Source organism: Musa acuminata, chromosome BXJ2-5, assembly GCF_036884655.1.
Source record: "Musa acuminata AAA Group cultivar baxijiao chromosome BXJ2-5, Cavendish_Baxijiao_AAA, whole genome shotgun sequence".
Lineage (NCBI taxonomy): Eukaryota > Viridiplantae > Streptophyta > Magnoliopsida > Zingiberales > Musaceae > Musa > Musa acuminata.
This window is the reverse complement of record NC_088342.1, coordinates 43261167-43277245: the sequence shown is the minus strand read 5'-3', so window position 1 is coordinate 43277245 and position 16079 is coordinate 43261167. Positions and strand designations below refer to the sequence as shown.

Genomic DNA, 16079 nt, shown 5'->3' with positions numbered 1-16079 from the left:
CCACCTAAATTGTTAAAAATACAGTTTTACTATGAGACCAAGGTTCAACTTCTCTCTGTTATCTTGTTAATTGGCCATTTTTAAACTGTCTTACTTATTATATTCTTTTTATGGAAAATCATCTTTTAATGCGGGATTCCAATATGCCAAATTCTGCAGATCAGTGTATTATGACAGTTTCATTAATTGGTAGTCTGTTTATTTTCCATCTCCGTCACACGTGTGTATACGCACACTTTTCTTGCTTGAAGCAGGCCTCTGAAATTGTTCTTGAACTATGCTCTGCAGCCTTCCACCTCATTATGCCAAAATCAGCAGCCACTAGAATTGGAACATACACTTCTCACAATTTCTTTTTCTGATTATTCTATTTTGTTTTTCATTTTCCTAGTTTTATAATTATATTAGTTCATTGTAAGTTTATATTAAGTTTCGCACCATGGTCAACTTTTTGAGTATTTTAGTAATATTCTTTGGTCCTGTTTATCTTAGAATCTGTGCCTTAGTTGTGAAAACAAAGAAGAGTATTACAGATATGGAATTGTTCGATGCCATCCGAAATGCATAGGAACTTCCATCTTGAAGCGTAACAAGTCTTCTTTATTTTGTTTCTGTCCAGTCATATTGCATCAAGGGTAATATATATGGTTGTGTCATGAGTTGTTTTCAAATTTCAAGCATGTATTAATCTTTGTATCGAAGTTATTATGCTCTTCTTATGAAAAAATTTCTCTCATTGCAGTTGTTTTATGCAACAATTAAGCATAGCTATTATTTTACTTAAAGCTACAGTAACAACACATGTTTAGGTATATTTATAGCATGTTCCTATTGTCTAGAATTAAAATTAGCTATGCTGATCAGAAAGTTTGGACATTTGAACTATAGAAATGAAAATAACCAGTAATGATTCTACTTCTAATGCTGACTTCATAAGCTGATTCTTGTCTTATAATTTTGCTAGGTAGGCTTTGACATTGTCCTAAACCAGTTTGTCAGTAGGTTTTGGAAAGTTTTGCTGGGATGCCGTTTGTTTACTGTGAAAACATCAGTAGGTATGGTGGGAAGCTTCTCATTTTTCTAAACGGATAGCCAATATGGCTTTCATTATTTGATCCAACAACTGAATGTCTCCACTTGATTTGCTAAGAAAAGTTCCTAAGACTTTCAAAATCTAAGTGAGAGCAGAAAATTAGTGTTTGAGGATTAGAGACATCTATGGTACAATGATAAGTAGTGCAAGAACATTTCAAGTTATCAGATATTGGTTAGAGCTGACCACCAGCATGTGCTTTGAAGTTTGATTTGGTGGACTTTGCTTTGGCTATCTGTTATTTTTGCCTGTAGGGTGCATGCTGTGCAGGCATTTAGTCCATGCACATTTGCAACATGAAAAAAGGGACATTTTGTGCAGCCTTCATCTTGATTAGTCAGCAGAGATTGATGAGGTTTGTAGTATTTTCAGTTCATCAAAACTGTTATGTGATGCATGGTTTAGATATTTGCCTTTACAGGTGAGAATGTGTGCAGGGCTAGCAGGACAGCAGGAGGAATTATAGATTTAGATATCCTTGCACTATGTTCAATTTTCCATGGCAATGATTGTAGTTTTTGGACTTTGATAAGATTTTCTTAGCTCTATCCCATCCATATTTTTTAATAGTAAGCTCTCATAAATTTTATAGTGCTGCTAACTACAGTGAGTGTTTAAGTATATAAATCTTCACTCTACATCCATTTATTTCTTTATCTAGATTTTACTTCATGTTAGACTTCTGCTTATTAAATATTTGCCTAACTATAGTGAGTGTTTTAAGTATATAAATCTTCACTCCACATCCATTTATTTCTTATGCTTATCTGATAACTTATTGATCGACCCTTCACCTGGAGATCTAGATCTTATTTTATGTTTAGACTTTGCTTATTAAATATTTGCCACGGTACTCAATTTACATTGTTAAGATTGTTTTGACATAGTATAATGCTCGGTTGGTTGCACGCAGGAGTAAAATGATGTGGACGAAGAGAAGACCAATTCTTAAATTGCCTCCGAGTGCCATTCACCATGCTATTACTCTCTTTTTGATGATGTCCTCAGCCACGGTAAGATATAACTGTGACTAACCTGATTAGATGATTAGCGACTTGTTTTGTCTGCAAATTCTTTGCTTACTATGATCCCAAGAATGATAATATTTATGTCTGATGTAGTCATGATAAACATCCCTCACACAATGACTAGTGACTCCTTCACAAAATCTTTCTCAAGTACGACATAAAGATAAGGGGAGTTAATATTACTTCTGTCATTAATTGATTGTCATCATAAAAAAAAAAAGAGATTGTTGAATCTCGAATTTTGATGATGATATCAATTAGTAAATTGTTTAATCTAATCTATATGTTGAGAAAAATATGCAGGATTAACTACAATAATCGGTTGGTCTAAAGTGGATCAGCAGTCCTTCTTTGAATTGTCACCATGAAAGTACTCCATAAGTATATTCAAACCAGTCAAACCACTGTTTAGTATCCCCTTCAAGGTGTATAGCTGCAATTTTCATCATAGATGCATCTGCAGTTTTGTGGTACCAAAAATATCGCTCCGCGCACGAGATCCAACCAATCAGGTCTCCTTCTTCCCATCTAGGGAAGTTCACTCTCATGCATGGATAGTTGGGGTTGGTCATAGAGCTTCCTCTCTCGTGGAAGTCATATCTTCGGGCTTGGTGCGATTGGGCAAAGCTTTCTCCTTGATGTGATTTCTTCGGGCTTAGTGGTCGGCCCAATCTGAATTCGGTAAAGAAGAAGTACCTTTTGTATGAGAGAATAAATGAGTCTTTTCGTGTGTTAATACAATTTTTGGACCCAAATAATCTGCATTCTCATTTCTAGGGAGTTGCAGTACCACAAAGAGTTCATACGAATTTTTTATCACATTTTGGGATTTTAATCAAATAAGAATTGCAGTCAAATACAAAATTAAGGTTCTAGTTGGAGCTTTATAGGCTTGTTTGATAGGGGATCTGTACTCGTAAGATTCTTTCTAAAGATTCTAAGATGCTAATCCTAAAATTGCCATTATTTCTTTCAAAAATTTGATGATTAATTAAAAATTATGTATGGTTGGAGGATTTGCATCAATTCTATCAATTATTTCTTTTAAATTAGGCTTGTATGCACTCTAAATTAGTCATTCGGGTTGGGTACCCTATCAACATTTGGGATGCCACATTAGCGATGCCTTATCAATTTTTCTTATAATAATTTCTCTCGATATATGTGCTTTCAACTTAAATGAATATAAAAGTTGGCTTATATGATGCATTAAGCATAGAACTGATCGTGGAAAACTTTGATAAACTGCATGACAAAGTCAACTAAGTTTACTATTTCGTGAAGGAAAGAAAAACCTAATTGCTTATCCCACAATAGAATCAATAATGCCACAAGTTTCCGAAAAGAAAGGAGTTTAATGGTCGATCTCAATTCTTTATGAGTTATTGACGTCCAAATAATGTAATTCTAATATAAAAGAACTTCTTGGCTATTGTCCAAAGGAATAAAACAACATTATCATCCTTGTTAAGTAATATGAAGCCATCTCATTTTAGTTGGGGGATGACGTGTCGCCACGGCACTGGCGCAGGTCCCGTGAGTTTATATTTGACGCCTTTACGGGTCTGCGTCCGTGAGCCAATGGGAAGCGTCGTAATCGTGATTGGTGTCTCGGCCACTACCACGTGGTAGTCCAGGCTAAGCTGATACCGTGGACCCCAAGCAATCGCAAAATTGAAAGAAGTACGAAGGTCAAAGCCTGTGTCACTTCGCACGGGGGATCGTCACGCCACAGTTACGAACTACAGTTAGCATAAGCGCCAGCTCAGCAGGAATATGTGGACAATCTTGAACCGCTCCAAGTGGATCCGTTGTGGGACCTTGTGGGTTCCACTTCCGTAGTCGCCAAATCTTACACGGCCTATAAGTTGTCCTCTCTGCGAGAGTAACGTGAGGGAAAGGCTGGGGCGCCCAAGGATTCCGAGGAGCTTCGCCGTCGCCATTCCCAAGTCCACTGATTCTGAGGAGGGCTAACGCATCGAGGGCGAAGGGCTACGGTCCAGAAATGTCTCTGGCTTGCGCGGCGAGGGTCGTGGTCGTGGCGGAGAAGGAACTGCAAGATACCTGCATCGCGTGGGAGAAGGAGCGATAGCCCTATGCCTGGACTGCTCTTGATCTCCGATACCCCAAAGTTGCGTCGTTTGTTCCTCTTTCGAGCTTTCTAGGATATTAATCGTCGCAACTCCCCGAGCTTGTTACTGTTCGTTGGGAGAACGGTGTGACTTGCTCAAGTAGAGGGTTTGAAGTCGATTCGCGCTGAAAGATCAATATTAGGGCTTTGGCGATGTCGGCGAAGGTGTGGAGCAGCGAGGCGGTGGCGGCCGCCGCGGGGGATGCGAAGCCGGAGCTGGTGTGGGCCACCTGCGCGTGCTGCGGACTGAGGGAAGAGTGCACGCCGGCGTACGTCGCAAAGGTACGGGAGCGGTACAGCGGCCGGTGGGTTTGCGGCCTCTGCGGCGAGGCTGTCAAGTACGAGATTTGTCGCTCCGAGCGCCGGATCTCCACGGAGGAGGCGCTCAGCCGCCATACCAGCTTCTCCGAAAGCTTCCGCTCCGCGGCGCCGCCCATCGACACCGCGGAGCACCTCATCGCCGCCATGCGCCAGCTCCTCCGGCGCAGCCTCAACTCCCCGAGGGCCACGCGCTCCACCCCCGGCAGCTCTCTACAGGAGGCTGCAAGGGACGGTGGGGCCGACGCCCGCCGTTCGCTTGCACGCTCGGGGAGCTGCTTCTCTACTCTGGCTTAATGACACAGATGGGGCGAAAGCCTCATCATTCTCTGATCTGAAGGTAAGAACATACTATTCTTGGCTTCCTTCATTAATTAGATGTTATTCTTGAAATTAATGCTCATCTATCCTGCTCTTAGAAAGTTATTATTACCTTTTTGTTCCTTGTGTGAAAAGCTCTCAATCCAATCATTGCAACCATGCAGAGGGGAAAATGAACAAAACTCTCCTTTGCCATAAATATAAAAAATGAACTCTTGGCATATTCCTTCATCATGTAATATTTAACTTCACGTTACATCCAAAATTGTCATGTCTGGTTCCATCTATGTCACATGCTCCATGTTCATGGATGTTTCATTAAGTTCCAAAAGTTTGGCCAGGTGAGGGTGTGGGGCTTTTGGAAGTATGTGGTTGGACAGGGAGGATGCTTTGTTGTTTTATGTTTAGGTAGGGGAGGCTTGTCGCTTTGGACTATGGTTTCGTAGGTTGTTTTTATAGGGTGTTATCGGCATGGTGCTTGCTTAATAATGTGATTGCTAGCTAGAACAATCTGTTTGCTGCCATTGGCATTGCTCTTTGTAGAAGGGTTGAAGCTGAGGTAGGTCAAAGATTTCTGCAAATGCTGCTTTAGTTTACAAGTTTGACTTGGTAAATTTCAGCTTTTTTGTGAATGAAGTTCTCAAAGAGATTGATAGTCCTCATATTATCCATTTTTGTCTTTTCTGTTATCACTATCACTGTCATCACTATGACCATGATAAAAACAAGAGAAAAGTGTACCTACTAAATTGACACAATAATGAAAGATAATTTGATAAAGGACATATTCTTACGTTTGGCCACTTTTAATCTACCCAGAACAAGTCCATCAATCACAGTTGCACACATAAAGTTACAAATAGAAGCATATCTAACTCATTTAAAAAAGTACATGTTCACCTTTGTAGAGTTTGTGGAAATTACATCATATGTACTACCTCAAAATTACTGAAAGATTTTTAAATGTTCACTTCGAAAGGCATGTATACTTGTTTTACGAGATAGTATGTTGTTTGTATACTGGTGATGGTGAACATAAAACTTCTGAATATTGCTAACTATGCTCTATTGATTCCTCATAATCTTGGTTGTTCTTTGGGCTGTAAAGTTGTTCGTCACACTAATTTCTGGATTATAATTTGGGGCAAAAACAATTTTTTTAATAATTGTTGTCCCATTTAGTGTCCATAGAGAACATGAGATAAGAAGAAATGTAAGAACAAGTTCTTGAAGGTGTTTAGTCAGCAAAATTTATATATAGAATCCTCATGTTTTAGCTTTATTATGCATTTCCAAATGACCCTCAAGTTATGCATGAACTGAAGGATAAAAATATATGTTCAGCTCAAATCTGATTGAAAATCTGTGTATGGGAAGTCTACGAAGATTCTTTTTCTGTTGCTAAGTAATATCCTTGTAGAAGATCATATTGTCTGCAAGGGGAAAATGGTGTGATCTCCATTGGAGAAAGTTACAAGGTGAAATAATTAATTTTGAATTGCATTGCTGTTTGGTGGCTATAGTTGGTGATTCTCTGATACTATTGTTAAAATATGAGGGTCTTTCTTCAAATGATCTTTTATCATTAATTGGTTGCTATCTCAATTTGCATGTAGGATTTGATGAATTTTCTCTAATTTGCTAGTATCAAACGAATTCTACGCAAGTCTTTTGTAATAGTGGATTTCTAGCACTCTTCATGGATAAATCTCAATTTGGAAAACCAAGTAACCTTTTGAGCAATCTATTGTTGTTATTTCTCCATCAGTAATGTATATCAAATAAGCAGAATGGTTTCACTCGGTTTCCCAAACTAATTCTTACTGCTTGTCTTAGGCAACTCATTAGAGGCAACTCCTTCAACATGCTCCTGAAATAATGCTCATCACGTAGGTCCGTGGCATTGCAGAGCTTTCTTCTCTCCTTGCAGCGACGGCAGCAGTGATTCGAGGAAGACAAGGTGCCAAGTGATATCATCGGACGAGCCAATCACTACATCCTCCAGGTACCATGCAGTTAACCGAGTTGTACTTGTAAACACAATTTATATTAGAAGAGAAGAACATTGTTTCTGCTAAAGCTTGTTATGTATTGTTTCCAAACAAATAAAGTTTCTGATGTTGTTCTTTGTCCTGTGCAAAGACATTTGTATTCAGTGATCCTGTGATGCTAATTCTTCTCAATTCATTCTGTCAATGAAGATTCTCTTGTTAGATTTACCACCTGAGGGGACTCTTTGGCTCTGCTGACTGTTGGCTGTGCCACAATGAGATGTTGGACATCAACAAAAACATTTCATTGATTTTAGCAGATTTGAACTTCTTAGTTATTTCTCAAAAACAAATACTAGTCTAAATCAAAATACCGAGAAGGTGGTGGTTGCATCACATCTCTGGTATAAATTGCTCAACATCAAAGCCTGTAAGAACAAGCATCCTAGTTATTTAGGGTTTGGCTCCATCAATTTTTCCTTTTACCACCATTGAACTATACAGAAGAATTAAATCAAGTACATTCAAGTATATTTCTGCTATTATATTCATAATTAAAAGAGAGAACACAATCAGTTTTATATAAATTTCTATTTGTCGGAATCATTGTTATCTTTGTTAACTCATGATTAGAAAGTAGACCATATTCTATTTGAATAATTGATATTAGGATCCAACTTGACATAACCTAAGAGTTAGATACTCAATCCACATCATTTACATAAAAGTGACATCAACTTCATGCATGAGTTTGCAATTTGCTTATCTAGTTCGAGAGGAAGGCTACAAGAACATGAAGATCAAAATCACTTATTATATAAGATGTAAAGCTTTCCTAATGGAATTGAAAAAGGAAGAAGAAAGATAAAGAAAATGACTATACATGAACCAAATAAAGCCCCACTGAGAAAGAAAAACCAGCTAGTCCTCCATCAAGCCACTAAGCAGTGAGCTCCCTCGCAAACATGGAGTTTGTATGTGGAGGCAGTGGCTGGATGATTTGCTGATATCACATCCCTTCCTCAATCACCCCAGCCACCCACCTTTATGTTTCATCAGCTCAAGTGGCCCTTTCACTTCCTCAATGAAAGCTTCCACATACCTATCTTGTGGAGTACTTCCTACTCCAACCTAAACACATGATGGTAAGTGCTATGAGTTGCAATGTTCATAAAGCAGAACTAAAGCCACATGAAATCTTTAGGGTTCTGCCTAACTCCCACAGAACACAATGCTGCAAAAACAAGCAAAGACTCTGAAACCAACCACACACATATATAATGCTTTGTGAGGATGGATGGATACATATAGAAGGCTCCTAAATTACAGAAAGCAAAAGAGCATTGAGAAAATAGACATGACTCAACAATCTTCTTGATTATGATGGTAGAGATTTTTTTTCCTTGTGACTGAATCTATTATCTATGTATTATTAGATTTCACTGCAAATTCGAACAATTAAATAAAAGTGGTTGGGTTACAAAAATATTCCATTTTTATCAATATTTATTTCCACAAAGTTTGGAGATACCATATTTATCATGTAGATTTTAATACCACTTATGTAACCCTCTGAATATTGAGTGTCTAAAAAATTAGATCAAATCAACCATGATTTGAAGTCTCTTTTTTGAGTTAAATAAATATTAATAATTTGAAATATCCAAAGCATTCTTAATATTCATCATTGTAATTGTTTAGAGAAAGTAAATTAAAATTCCAATGTCTCTACTATTAACAGTAAGAGTTATTCTCTAGTTTCTGAGAAGCTTGTAACCGTTGGATCAATATCGTACGGTTGATAAGAAGCGAATACTCGGATTCTGATCTCCTACCGTCTTCCCTTCAGCTTCACATCCCGCGCTCCACTTTAATTGCCGGAACCCTTTCCTCCCTGGCCAAAATCCCACCTTTTCCAGTCGCATTGTCCTCCGCATCTCCTCTCTCCACCGTGATCATGTTCTTCTCCCGGAGGTCGAGCGATTGATCCCGATTTCATCTTTGTTCTTGGGGGAAAGGTGGCAGATCCGATCGATTCCTAGGGCTTCCTTTTGCGCCAGATCATGGTGGAGGTCTCCTCCTCCGGGTGGAGATCGACGTTCCATCAGCACCCCAGATGGCTGATGGGGCTCCTTACGATGCACAGGACGCTGGTTCTGGCGCTCTGGGTCGTGGGGTTCTGTCTGGTGTTCGGATGGCAGGTGAGCTCCATTGACGGGATCACGCTCTTCCGGCGGAGGGTAGCGGTGGCGCGCCCGTTGCCGAGGCTGCGACCCGTGGCGTTCAATTTGACGGATTTCGGAGGGGTCGGGGATGGGAAGACGTTGAACACCGCGGCGTTTGAGCGCGCCGTGGAGGCGATTTCGAAGCTTGGGTCGAGAGGAGGCGGGCAGCTCAATGTGCCGGCTGGGCTCTGGCTCACAGCGCCCTTCAATCTCACCAGCCACATGACTCTTTTCCTCGCCGAGGATGCAGTGATTCTTGGAATCGAGGTGATCCAAATTCCAGCTTTTCTCCTTTTCCTTCCCGTTTCACTTGGTGTCATGAAGTAATAGTGGTTCTTTAGCTTGTGAGATTTGTCCCTTTCTTTCCAGTTGCACAGTCATAAGGAAAAGAATAAACATGATCAAGTGGGTGAGTACTCAGCAGTTGTTCGAACATTGAAGTGCTTAAAAAACACATATTGCTAGATCCTAAAGAATCTGCAAGTTATCTTACAAAGTCGCCTGCTGACATGACACTTAAAGGAGAATAGTTGTGATGAGAATTGTAGAATTTTTTTTCATTAATTTTCTATCCCTTGTAGCTAATCAATCGAGATGTAAGTTTCACTAATGTTTCACATGTCCTGTCCGGATGAACATAAATTAATGAAAGTATATCTGAGTAGTTACCTTCTTTTATTGTGCCATAATTCTATGAGGTGTTTGATTAGAGCCTATTGCACTTTATTATATATGATGTGGAGAGACAAGAACTTTACGGTTTTTTTTCTTTCTTCTTACAACAGAATTTTATTTTCATCCTCTCAAATAGGGTAAGCAAAAGCTAGTGACAAGTGTTGGTATAGAAAGTCTATGGATTTTTTTTTCTTTATGTGGATTGTCTTTCTTTCTTACAACAATTTCTATATTTTCTGGGTTGCAATTGCAAGAGCTAATATTCTAGCTGGTAACTTCCTTTTTCTACACCAAGTGCATTAGTGATTAGCATAGTTTTGTTGCTAGTGGGGAAGGAATTCCAGGGACACATAACGCATGGATGATGATTTTTCTTGAGTTATGTTTGCTAGATATTGGCACACCTGTTCGCTAAGGCCTATAGCTTTTATGTGAAATCATCGTCTTTACGTTTTTATCTAGTTGGATTGGACGTAATGTGTTAAATGATTTGCTTGTGTAATCTAACTTAGAGATTATTTTGTCAGCTATTTTGGAGATAGAACATTGGAAAAACCAAGTAAATCCCAGAAATTCTTAGTACCATGTTTTCCTTGTTGAATGGCACAGAAGCACAATGTTTGGAGAAAGCCAAAATTATGTCATAAGTCATTAGGTTATTTTGGATAGTTAAAATCCCTTGGCGTCTGTTTTATCTCCTGCAGGCCTCAATATGCTTTCGTGGCAAATGGCATGTTCTCTTTTGGTATTTGTCACTGTAACTACATAGTGTGGCTATTCAGAAGATTATACTGATGTTGCAATTCCAAAAATTAATTTTATATTTCACTTGTAGCATCTGATGATTATTTGATCTTATAAATAGCTCTTTCATAAGGAATGATCTGCACTGGATGACAATTCAAAGTAACATAAAGCTTGATATTGGTTATTTCATCTTAAATTGAGTTGAATTACTGGTCAATTTATGGCTACATCATTAAATATTGTTTATCTAATGTAATCAATACATCATAGGTCTCAAACAGGCTGCCTGCCTTCTGTGTTTCATAGCATATTAGCAATATATCCAATGACTTAATCCTTCTTTGAATGACAGCAAGAATAGGATTTTTTGTATTAGTAGCTCTTATACACTATATATTTAGTTAAGTTGGGAACATGTTTGTCACTTCTGTCCAAATTTTCATTGTTTCTCAATCAGGATGAGAGTTACTGGCCCTTGATGCCTCCTTTGCCATCGTATGGATATGGCCGAGAACACAAGGGACCTCGATATGGAAGTCTCATTCATGGCCAAAATCTGAAGGATATTGTTATAACTGGTCAGTACATTTATCTTCTTTATCTTATTTAATTCATATTTCATTTCTATTTTCTACTTCATAGTTAAAATAATAAAGTAAATCATCTTCATATAGAAAGACAAAATCAGATATTACTGTTGTGGTAAATAAGCCAAGTCATTTTATCGAGCAAAAGTCATTTGACATGATAAAAAATGGGCAGATGTAACTGGCTGAATATCCTGAGCTTGAGAAAATGAGATAAAAAGACTTTCACAGTATCATTAGGAAGATGAATTTTTTACTTTCTTGAGCTTGAGAAAATGTTTCTCAGTTCCATTTTAGCTTTTTGCAGCCTTTTTTAAAATACTACTATGGTGACAATGATCCCTTTGAAACCTGAAACCTCATAATAATTGATGCCTAATCTTGTTTATGGACAATTCATTGCCAATGAATTACTTAGGTTATCTGTTGACGTCTTTGAGGTTGAAGTAGTGTTGATAGGCGTTATGGATGACTATGCTTGCCTAAAGGTTTTTATATGTATGAAACAGGACATAATGGTACGATCAATGGTCAAGGTCAGGCTTGGTGGACAAAATACAAAAAAAGGATTCTCACATATACAAGAGGTCCTCTTGTTCAACTCATGTGGTCCAAGGATATAGTCATTTCCAACATAACACTTCGTGACTCTCCTTTCTGGACGCTTCATCCCTTTGACTGCAAAAATGTGACAATTTCAAAAGTCACCATTTTGGCTCCCATTTTTGGAGCTCCAAACACAGATGGTATTGACCCAGGTGGGTATGATTTTATAGGCTCACTTTGGTCACAGTTATCACTTGGTATGTTTTGAACTTTAAAAGGATTAAACATTAGGGATTTTTTTCTGTTGCTCCAGACTCTGATTTAGTATTTCTTTTTGGTTATGCCTTTAGTAATTAATAAATTCTCACACCTGATTTTTTTTGGATGGTTTCTGCAGATTCTTGTGAGGATGTGTTGATAGAGAACTCTTATATATGTGTAGGCGATGATGCAGTAGCCATAAAGAGTGGCTGGGATCAGTATGGAATAGCATATGGGCGTCCATCTACCAACATAACACTTCGTAATCTCACTGTTCGTTCTGTTGTTAGGTAAGTTTTTCTTGTCTATCAACATGTTGTTAAATATGCATCTCTGCAAATTTATGAAATTGTACATCTATCTCCCAAAAGTTGCACTGTATTGTATTAGACCAATTCAACACAAGCTTCCCGTCAATTAATTGTCTTTAGGTGTAATAATCATAGTTCATTTATCAATGAAGTTTCTCCTTGCTGGAAATCTCAACTTGCGATCTTGTAGACAGTTTGAAATCATCTACAGCTTCCAAATTTTGTGGGAACTTTGCAAGGAGAAAGGGATGGGTAATGATGGTTCCCCTCAATCTAAGTCTCTTCTTGTCTTCTGTCTTTGTGGAAAATCTGGCAAAGAAGTTTGAATCAATATGAGTGGTCTTAAATCTAATATTGTGAATTAATCCAAGGCCCATCAGGTACTTCTGGAGTTTCCAAGTTAGCTAGTAGACAACAATCATTTTGACATTAACTCCAGAGAGGAGTGAATATTTAACCTATTCAATCGGTACATGTTTGGAGAGTGAATTTGGAAGCAGTAAGTTCACTGCATGTGCAAATTTCTGAAATACTTGTATCTACTAGTTTCGTGCAAACTATGCTACAAAGAAACTTGTTTTTCTAGGTCTGTCTGTTGTAAATTTATTAATCCTAGGGACCTGAAAAAAATTCATGCAACGTGGTGTTAGTCTTTCTGACAACCAACATAGTTGACCTGACATTAATATGACTCAACGGAGCGCCACTTCTACCATTTCCAGCCTTTGAAAATTTACTGATGTACTATTAGCCATTTAAGTGGCCCTGATTTAAGTACAGCAGACTAGCTTACAAAATGAAAAAAAAATGAAAATTCTTCAGTTGGGTTGTCAAGACTCCATCAATAATTCTTGTTTGAAGCATTGTAACTCAGTTGTTGCTTAAGGAAGAAATAGTGCACCGATCTTGTTTTCTAGACCTAGTTTGAAGTTGCTATCTTTTGGTTTGGCTTCTCCTTGTGTGAAAGATTAGCTTTGCTCCATTTGGTTTTCTTACACCTAGTTTTCAAATTATCTGATCGTTCTGCAGGCCAAGACAATGGATTCTTTCAGCTCAACTTAATTGTCTACTGTTTCAGGCTTTTCAATTGTTCTGATATTCTTCATGTAACTATATCCATTGATGACAGTGCTGGAGTCTCCATAGGCAGTGAGATGTCTGGAGGAGTTTCAAATGTCACAGTTGACAACCTTATTGTTTGGGAGTCACGACGAGGGATAAGAATAAAGACAGCCCCAGGAAGAGGCGGCTATATTCGCAATATCACCTATCTGAATGTGACTCTCGATAATGTTCGCATTGGAATTATGATCAAGACGGATTACAATGAGCATCCTGATGAAGGCTTCGACCCAAAAGCCATGCCTATAATTGCTAACATATCCTTCCGTGGGATTCATGGTCAGGGTGTTCGTGTTCCAGTTCGGATCCATGGCAGTGAAGATATCCCTGTGAAGGGTGTTAGCTTTCAGGATATGTCTATGGGTTTAACCTATAAGAAAAAGCATATCTTCCAATGCTCATTTATCGAGGGTCGTGTGATAGGGCCCATTTTCCCTTCACCATGTGAGAACCTTGACCTATACGATGAACAGGGGAATCTGGTAAAGCAGTCAGTGTCACAGAACATCACCGACATCGACTATGACATTTGACATTCTTATTAAATTGGTGGTGGTACTGTTAGCCATTACATTGCTGATAGAACTTCCTTGAAGCGTATGTATCAAGCTGTCCACTCCCATCTTTGGCTTGTATGAATAGAGGTTTCTTTTGTTCATATTGTTGGTGATGAAATCTTCAGGTCCTTTGCATGATGGTTCTGTGATCTTGCTGTGCTGCACTTCTCTTTGCCTCTATTCTTCCTACTGCTAAATGACTAGGGCTTCAGATAGCCATTGAAATTTTCTCTTTCTTTCATCTATATGATTATCCTGACCTGATTCCCTTTTTTAATAGCCTTGATAAATATTCTGTTCTATGAAGTGTTCAATTTGGGGCCAAAGTGGTATGCTTCTTTTTCTCTGTCTATATGCATCAGTTGTGCTATTATGGTCATCCAGGGTTATCTATGAAACTCTTTAGCATCCTTTTACATTCATATCAGTTGATTAAAAGTGGATGCCAATATGACTTTTCTGTACAAAAAATTTGGCACCATTGATGGCATGCTAAATTTGTTAATATGTTGGCTGTTGATGTGTAATGCAATGGTATAAACCTGTCTATTCTTTCTTGTTCAAAGACTAGTAGTGTCTTGGTAATCACTGATGTTGGTCATCAATGCTGCTTTTTTGAGGCAATGAGTATCTACTGTCATAAATCATTAGAACAAATCTCAAAGTTAAAAAGCTTGAACACTCAAGATGCTATCTCAGCAGCAGCCACTCTGTAAGTAGAAATCTTCCTCATGGATTATTATTCTACTATGCTCATCTACTACTCTTTCTATCACTGTGTGGTACTCTCTAGTTGTAGAAATCTGTCTCATGAATTTGCAATGTTGGTGTGCATAGTTTTGGTTGCCTTGGTGCCTATAATTGAGTCACAACTCACTTAACTCAATAAGTATTATCATAATTCGGTTCATGTCAGCTCGGGGACATCGGGGTAATTATCGTAGCTTCGCTCCCCTCGACCGGCACAATATTAGGTTCTCTCTATCTCGAGGGGTTGCATGGCCAACATAGCTACCAAGTTATCGAAAGCAATCCGATCCATACATCATCGTAAAATCAAATCAAAAAAATTGGAAGAATTATTGACCTTGAACCCATCTAGTTGGGACTCTCCTCAGCTCAACAAGATCTACCTTGGTCTTTACAGGAGTCTACGATTTCCATAAAGAATTGATCAAATCCTATGAACGAGGACTAATCCTCAAATCGATCACTATCTCATCACAGTTCCATGCACATGTCTTGACTTCCAACCGAGTTTGATTCCAAGTTGAGGTGCCCATCACATTCCACTGTCTTGAGCTGACCCATCAAGTTGGCACACATTCACTTGCTGGTGTGCAAAAACCCTAAAACTTCCAAAGGAGTAGTGGTGTGAATGGCATTTCTCCACTCAAAGCACACCCCATTCAACATGTGAAAGCTGACCACCTTAGAAATAGTCATACTTCTCCTGCCTTTTATTCAATACACTCACTCATATTTGAGATGTGCAGAATTCCAACTGTTTCCAGTGGAGTGGGGATGTCACTTCTCCAATCAAAGCACACCTCATTGACTATGTGAAGGAAGTCACATCACTGCAAAAACTCATCCTTGGATTCAATCTCATTCCAAGATGAGGAGGACCACATCATGAGGATTTATTTTCCTCTTCACTTAATTTTATTAGCTGATACTTATTTTATGAACCTTTTAATTATGTATAAGTCTTGTAACTAAAACTTTGATAGGTTCCCCAAACAATCAATAATCCAATCATGCTCTACTATCAATGCCATCAATAAGCCTTAGCAAATTGTTCATCACTAATATTTAGTTGACCACCTCATTGACTAGAATATGGTGTAGAAACAATATTGATAGCTAGTGAAACAAAGTCTCTAATTCCTTTACCTTCCCTCAGAAGATTGGTGGTGGGTCAAACTCTCCACCCTCTTCCAACGCTTGCATTCTCCTCTCTTCTTGCAACTTGCAAGGTGTAACGTTGATGCTCTCCTCTGTGGCATGGCATACGTTTGAAAGCTAACGCATGTTATTATATGTGTCAGGCAATTGCGTCGTCGTCTTCTTTCGGTGGACTTCGTCCAATAAAGCAGAAAACGTGTTCCTTTTAAGCCTACAGATATGTAATATATATCCCTTCTCTTTTAAGCCTCTTCTTCT

At 38.5% G+C, this 16079-nt stretch overlaps 2 protein-coding genes across 3 annotated transcripts; both read left to right on the top strand.

Annotated features, from left to right (window-relative positions):
* Nucleotides 1–4022: 4022 nt before the first annotated feature.
* Nucleotides 4023–7019, top strand: LOC135612871 (uncharacterized). Of its 2 annotated transcripts, none has more exons than XM_065109644.1 (2): nucleotides 4023–4910; nucleotides 6785–7019. In XM_065109644.1, the coding sequence occupies exon 1, from the start codon at nucleotides 4406–4408 to the stop codon at nucleotides 4865–4867; it is 462 nt and encodes a 153-aa protein (XP_064965716.1). In that variant the 5' UTR covers nucleotides 4023–4405; the 3' UTR covers nucleotides 4868–4910; nucleotides 6785–7019. The 2 variants fall into 2 exon arrangements, with proteins under 2 accessions (XP_064965716.1, XP_064965715.1); XM_065109643.1 differs by having other exon boundaries at nucleotides 6728–7019.
* A 1704-nt stretch (nucleotides 7020–8723) lies between these two features.
* Nucleotides 8724–14051, top strand: LOC103985531 (probable polygalacturonase). The gene is made up of 5 exons (XM_009403256.3): nucleotides 8724–9374; nucleotides 10987–11107; nucleotides 11626–11874; nucleotides 12060–12213; nucleotides 13364–14051. The coding sequence occupies exons 1-5, from the start codon at nucleotides 8946–8948 to the stop codon at nucleotides 13887–13889; spliced, it is 1479 nt and encodes a 492-aa protein (XP_009401531.2). The 5' UTR covers nucleotides 8724–8945; the 3' UTR covers nucleotides 13890–14051.
* Nucleotides 14052–16079: the final 2028 nt, after the last annotated feature.

Coding starts and splice junctions, on each gene's coding strand:
- LOC135612871 (XM_065109644.1), top strand. CDS start 4,406: ATGTCGGCGAAGGTGTGGAGCAGCGAGGCGGTGGCGGCCGCCGCGGGG.
- LOC103985531 (XM_009403256.3), top strand. CDS start 8,946: ATGGTGGAGGTCTCCTCCTCCGGGTGGAGATCGACGTTCCATCAGCAC. Junction 11,108..11,625: donor GAAGGATATTGTTATAACTG/GTCAGTACATTT, acceptor TGTATGAAACAG/GACATAATGGTACGATCAAT. Junction 11,875..12,059: donor CACAGATGGTATTGACCCAG/GTGGGTATGATT, acceptor TGGTTTCTGCAG/ATTCTTGTGAGGATGTGTTG.